Source organism: Mus caroli, chromosome 6, assembly GCF_900094665.2.
Source record: "Mus caroli chromosome 6, CAROLI_EIJ_v1.1, whole genome shotgun sequence".
Classification (NCBI taxonomy): Eukaryota; Metazoa; Chordata; class Mammalia; order Rodentia; family Muridae; genus Mus; species Mus caroli.
The window spans coordinates 51,532,022-51,539,553 of NC_034575.1; the positions used below are offsets into that span (position 1 = coordinate 51,532,022).

Sequence of the window (7,532 nt, forward strand, 5' to 3'; positions counted from 1 at the left end):
GTGGATATTTGGAAGAGGACAGGGTCTAATAGAAGGAGGGAAAAAGAAAAGGCTCATAAGGTGAAGATGACTAATATGTATTATATTTTAAATGAAAATACCATGAAACTCATCACTTTTTCCAATAAATCTACACTGATATGTATTTATAATGCAACTCCATACTCAACCTTTTAAGGAATATACCTGAGAGGATTATCATTCATGTTTACTCTAAGAATTCGTAGATCAGGGTTCTACCTAGGTATGGTCAATTGTGTTAGTCTTCCATCTCTGTAACACCTGAGATAACTTAAAGTGTGAAAAACCAAATTCCAGCTATTTATTGCTTTGCAGAAGTAGATTTATAATATTGACACATTTGAATTGTGTTTGTATTTTCTCATTTTACCCCTCTCAAGTTAACTGACTGTATTAATTTATTTTTATGAAACTCAAACAATGAATATACAACAAATATTAACTAATATGTTTATCAATAATTTTCTAGTGTGCTAAATTTGCATATACTGATGAGTTCCTATGAAAGTTTCAGTTAATGACTGAAAAGCATAAAACTCTCATAGCATCATATGAGTTTTAAATTCTTTACATAGATTTTTTTTTGTCTACTGCAATGATTTCTCATAAAGTAGATACTTTATAGATACTTCAAAATATTCATTTTCTAAACACTTGTACAGTTATCCTTATACAAATGTGTTTTCCATAGTTTTAGTCGTTCTACTAAAGTGAATTCCTTTTTCTAATTTCATGTTTTCTAAATTGAATCATGTAGCATTGAAACTGAATAATATCTAGTAAGCTTTTCAATAAAATTGAGAAGTATACTTACAATTCTTGAATAGTATAAAGTTATTTAAAGTCAAAATCACTAATTATAATATTCTAATTATAGTATTCTACTCAACATCTGTGTGTTTTCAGTCATATTTGTGCTAAATTTAATTTCCAAATAAGAGTTCATGCATTTAAATTAATTAAGAGGTATGATTTCCTACTTTATAAAAGAGTATTAAGTATTCTTGCTGGCATTCTATATTTTATAAAGATTTCATGGAATTAATTTTGAGGCCAACTTCTTTCTCTTTCAGGGATTCCTAAAAACTTGATGTTATTGATAGTGGACAGTACATCAACCATGAATTTTCTTTGTTACCTGAAAGTCATTACCTCACTTTATATTCTTTCTGAGCAGTCATACATCTTTTAGGTCATTATGCACTAAATGTGGTAAAGAAATCATAATTTCCACTTACTATACTTGTATGCTCCCTATAGTATTTAATCTTCACAAACAGAATACAAAGATCAATATATGTGCATAAAACAAACTGTTCTAAAATCAAATATTGTGAAAATGAAGAGATGAATTGACTGTTCACGGGAGAATGTGAGCTATGTATGAAGATACCTTGCTTCCCCTCCCCCTTCTCTGTCTTAGTTGCATGCTTCTAAAGACACATGGCTGCAGATGGCTCACACTTTTGGTATGGATCAATTTAATAGTGATGGCTTCTTCATTATTGTAAATGTTTATAATATACTCTGGGTTTTACTTCTTACAACTAAATAGTGCATAAATGTGCAGGTTTATAAATTAGAATGTGTCATTTTCTGTATGTGATAAATGTTTACAAAGTAATGCATATAAAGTAAAAAAATCATTTTATATTACTATTTTTACTTTATTAATTTAACATATTTTATATTACTTATAACTCTTGTGCTTATATTATGAAATTATTGATGTCTAATTAATAATAAATTATTATATGTATACGGTTTTTACAATTGTATTTTTAAAATTATAATTTGGAAACAGTTCTTACAGTTTGCAGACCAAGGCAAATAATACTCTGAGTAAATAATACTCTGGAGCTTTATTTATTTATTTAACATATTTTAGCTACGTATATTTTCTGCACAAAACTTGCATGCTTGGGCAGAGAGGACAATGTTTTCTCTTGAATTAGAGTCACAGATGGTCATGAAGTGCCCTGTCATTGCTGAATATCAAACCCAGGACTGGAACTTTTATGAACAGAAAATCATACCTGTAGCTACTATAAATGTATATCAGTGAGAGAATCAGATGTGTGGCTCTGGCAATTAGGATGAACCCATTACAAGATTAAACTATTTAGGAACAAAAATCATGTAAATGTAAACTGCTTGATTTAGGGAATCATAGTCATGAAAATCTTGTAGGATGGTCTCAGACACTAACTTCTGCATTATTTTTATACATATGAACTTGAAAATATGATTAGGCACACTTTTTTCTNACAAAATCAGGGTNAATGTAGGTATTTTCTNTTTTTGTATNATAAGCTGATTTTAAAGAATTGAATGAAATTAATTCCATTATAAACTGATCCTAGAAACCAAGCCGAATAACTAACTCGGGCGGCAAAGGTAATACTGTTGATTGAAAGTGTAAAAGTTATGTGCATGTTGATGACGTACTTGGGACCTCTTTTTTCACTGCATGGGAAGGCNTCTCTTTCAAANTAGAAATTCTAAAAAAGTGTCACTATGCAGCCATTTTCAGCAAGCCCATGTTTGTCATAACATGTTCTCTCTTGTTGGAGGCTCCTAGGTCCACAATTTTAGATGTGATTATGTAGCATGCATTAACTACAAAATTCAGGAAAAGAAAAGGAAACCCTTTCCAGTCTACATTTGGGCATGGGAGCAATAGATAGCAGAATTGCAGGATATGAGTATCTTATCAGGGAAATAGGAAAGGGTGGGTTCTTAGAAAGTGAAGGGAGATAAATACAGAAAAAAAGGTATGTAGATACAATATGAACATATATGGCTGAAAAGCTATTACTAATCATTCTATTAACAATTTATAATGGCCTCCAATAAGAAAAGAAAAACACTATTTGACTTTGTAACTTGGAGTTAGTGCTTTAAACCTGAAGTCTCACAAAAGGTGATGGGATAAGAACTAAACTCAAAATGTCTATGAGCCTTTATAATAATAAGTAATGGATATAGGGTGTGGAAAGTTTCTAGTAGTCTACACCTGTACCCATGTCTTTAATTTATAGTCTGGATTTCACAGAAAAGGGAACATAGAAATACATGATTTTAGAAAGATATTTTGCTAGTTAAAATAATGGGATTATCATGAATTAGCACCGATTTTGCCAGAATTATGAGTCAAAACACAGATAGTTGCAAAATAGAACATAGTAAATATTAGGAAATATGGGATTGTATCAATATTTATGTACATCTTTTGTATTTTCCAAACCAACATGTTCTATTCAGTTGTACAAATGTGAATAAAATTCTTTGTTCCCAACTACCGTTTTAGATATTAAGTATAAAACAAGACATTTTAAATCAATAAGATTGGATTTCTCCTATATAAGACTTACATGCCATACAAGTTAACAAATTGTAAATTCTAAAAAATATGTGTGAATACATTTATTATCTTTAATATTATATATATATATACAGGAGAAACATGAAAGGCATGCAGAAGTGTAGGCGATGATGTACAGTCTGGATCACCAAAAGTAAAGAGATAGGCTAATTAACAAGTAGTATGGAAAATAGAATGATGATATAGACTTATTTTTCTAGTGTATCACAGGCTTGATGTATACTCTCTAATTTTTTTCAGATGTATGAAATAAACTTCCCCTATGCTGTTAATATGAATACATTCTCCACTTATGTCTTCATTTAAGAATGTTCTTTATTTCCAAGCTGGACTTGGAGTCTTAGCCAATATGGTTCTTCTTCTTTTCTATATTTTTATAATCCTAGGTCACAGNCCTAAGCCCACAGACCTGATCTCCTGTCAACTGACCTTCGTTCACATAATAATGGTCCTCATTGGAGGGGATATTTTGCTTACAGACATATTTGAGTTATTAAACATTGAGAATGACTTCAAATGCAAGGCAATTTTTTATATTAGCAGGGTGATGAGAGGCCTCTCTATCTGTACCACCTGCCTGCTGAGTGTGTTCCAGGCTGTCACTATCAGTCCCAGTACCTCTTTGTTGGCAAAATTTAAACAAAAACTAAAAAAATACATGGTCTGTGTTTTCTTATGCATTTGGTTTTTCAATTTGGCCTTCAGTACTAACCGGATATTTTATGTTGGTGGTTTTACTAATGTGAGTGAGACCAACCAGATGCAGGTCACTAAATTCTGCTCACTCTTACCCATGAACATTATTATCAGGGGATTGATTTTTACAATATCAACCTCCAGAGATGTGTTTCTTGTAGGAGTCATGCTTACCACAAGTGTATACATGGTCATAACCATGTTTAGGTATAAAAGGCAGTGCAAGTATCTTTATAGCATCAGTCACTTGAGAGAGTCCCCTGAGAAAAGAGCCACCCAGACCATCTTGCTGCTAGTGTCTTTCTTTGTTGTCATGTACTGGGTGGACTTCATCATCTCATTCACCTCAGACACGATATGGATGTATGATCCAGTCATCCTGACTCTTCAGAAGTTTGTGATGAATGCCTATCCCACAATTACCCCTTTGGTACAAATCAGTTCTGATAACAGAATAATAATTATGCTGAAAAACCTGCAGTCAAAGCATCAACAAAAATTTTTTAATAAAGATTTTTTCTTTTCATTATAATTTATTAATTTATTTTTAATTTATACCATGTGAATACCATGAATATCATGTCAGAATGTATGCATGTGTGCTTTCCTGGTGTCCACAGAGGTGAAAATATAACTTGGAATTCCCTGGAACCTGCCCATAGAGCAGGTTATAAAGAATCATCCTGAGTGGTCCCACTTAGTATTTTTTTCTAAAATGGAATTTTTTTTTAAAAAAAACTAATGATTCAAGTAACAAAGCAAGATTTTCATACTATTTACATAAAATTTGTTACATTACACATACACTTTCTTTTTTCATTTCTTTTGCCAAGTACCGTACAGTTCTTCAACTGTCCACAATTAGTTGATATTTCCTCATGAGTTCTCTTTCTCCCTTTTACTTTGTAAAATGAATATTCCTGTACTGCATAATTTCCTAAAAGTAAATCCTTTCTGATAGTGACTTTTTAAGCTTTCTCTTGAAAATATTTTAATCTGCACTCATTCATCAGGGATAGTTCAAATATTTTTTTGTAGCTTTAATTCTGTTTCATGATTATAAATTCTCAGGATCCATAAAAACAGTGTGAATTTAGAGTTAGCATTTTTTTTTACCACAGTTACTTAATGACTCTTATATAAAATGTCATGTGCCTGTTTATTTGTAGTTCATTTCATCTCACTTACTACACTATTATTGGTAAATAAAAATTGATTATTAAATATACATGGTGTATAATATGTTTGTTGTGCATCTATATGCATGCATGCATATGTGTGTGTGTACAGAAGGATGTGTGCATGTGTGCACATGGAAGCCAGGAGACAACCTTGGCTTTTCATTTTCAGATGCCTTTCACCTACTGTCTTGATAGCATCTGTCTCTGGACCAAGATGATATTCCCAGATCTTCTCCTGTTTCTCCATCTCCAGCTCTGGCAAGTGGCACATATCCACTGCTGCTCTATGACCCCATCAGGTACAGATAGTGCATGTTGCCACAGTCTCTGAGTTTCTATGTGTGTCTGCTGGGCTGTGTTTAGAAGGCCTTGTTTCCCTGGTGTTCTCTATCCATTTAGGCTTTTCTAGTCTTTCTATCACCTTTCCACTGGGTTTCCTGTACACTGAGTGAAAGATTTTGATCGAGACTTCCCATGTAGGGCTGATAATTTTAATGTTTCTCACTGTGAATATTTTACAGCTACGGGTCTTTGTATCTTCTTCTGGAGGAAGCTTCTCTGATAAAGGCTGAATGAGACTCAGATCAATGAATTCATCAAAATGTCATTAGGTGTCATTTTATTTGTTATAAGAACACTAGTATTTGGTTTGGTTCTTGGTCTTAGGCCTAACTAGTGTCATGTTCTGGACAAGCAAAGCAGTGCTGGGTATGGTTTCAATCTCATGGATTCCAAGCTTTAAATCTGATCAGTGATTGGTTGGTTACTACCATAAGTTTTAGGCCTCTATTGCACCAGCACATACTACAGGCAGGTCACCATTGTAGAATGAAGCTTTTGTAGTGGGTTGTTCATTTGGTAGTGTGCATGTTACCTTCCAGTACCATACATTATAATCCACACAGATGTAATCTGTAGTTAGACACCAGCTTGATTTCTCTATGTTCAAGGACTTATGTAACTGTTATCTTCAGGAATAGGTTCGTAGCATCAGTTTGTGGAGAGCATGTAATAGCCTTAAAAATACCTTGCATTATTTGGAGAATCCCATGGAGCCCCTTTATCTAACAACCTCATTAGATTTATCCAATTTACAGTACTGGACACTTCATTTAGTGATGAGAAACTTCATTTTGGGCTCTGTCTCCTGTTATTTTGTGATTTCATTTTCATTGCCTTTATATGTGTTTATATTATTATAAGTTACAGCTGTTCTAAGTTTTCATATGACCCTTAATGTTCCTTCGTTTAAAAGGTTCCCCTTAGCATTTCTTTTCTTGCCCCACTTCCTCCTCCAAGGTTGATACTCCAAATTCAGATCCCTTTCATCCATCCATAATTTTCTTTTTTTTAAAATTAGGTATTTATTTCATTTACATTTCCAATGCTATCCAAGGTATTTTTAAGGCTATTACATGCTCTCCACAAACTGATGCTAAGAACCTATTCCTGAAGACAACAGTTACATAAGTCCTTAAACATAGAGAAATCAAGCTGATGTCTATCTACAATGCTATCCAAAGGTCCCCCACACACTCCCCCACTCACTCTCCCACCCACCCACTCCCACTTCTTGGCCTTGCAGATCCCCTGTACTGAGGCATATAAAGTTTGCAGGACCAATGGGCCTCTCTTTCTACTGATGGCCGACTAGGCTATCTTCTGATACATATGCAGCTAGAGACACAAGCTCTGGGGGGGTACTGGTTAGTTCATATTGTTGTTCCACCTATAGGGTTGCAGATTCCCCCAGCTCCTTGGGTACTTTCTCTAGCTCCTCCATTGGCGGCCCTGTGATCCATCCAATAGATGACTGTGAGCATCCACAACTCAGCTGGATCCACTACTCAGCTATTAAAAAAGAGTGAATTTATGAAATTCCTAGGCAAATGGATGGACCTGGAGGGCATCATCCTGAGTGAGATAACCCAATCACAAAAGAACTCACTGACAAGTGGATATTAGCCAAGAAACTTAGAATACCCAAGATATAAGATACAATTTGTGAAACACACGAAACTCAAGAAGAATGAAGACCAAAGTGTGAACACTTTGCCCCTTCTTATAATTGGGAACAAAACACCCATGGAAGGAGTTACAGAGACAAAGTTTGGAGCTGAGACAAAAGGATGGACCATTTAGAGACTGCCAAAGCCGGGGATCCATCCCATAATCAGTTTCCAAATGCTGACACCATTGCATACACTAGCAAGATTTTGCGGAAATGACCCAGATATAGTTGTCTCTTG

General features: G+C 34.1%; 1 protein-coding gene across 1 annotated transcript; it reads left to right on the forward strand.

Moving 5' to 3' along the window:
- The first annotated feature begins 3,698 nt into the window (after positions 1-3,698).
- Positions 3,699-4,634, forward strand: LOC110296785 (putative vomeronasal receptor-like protein 4). The gene has a single exon (XM_021165555.1). The coding sequence runs from the start codon at positions 3,699-3,701 to the stop codon at positions 4,632-4,634; it is 936 nt and encodes a 311-aa protein (XP_021021214.1).
- Positions 4,635-7,532: the final 2,898 nt, after the last annotated feature.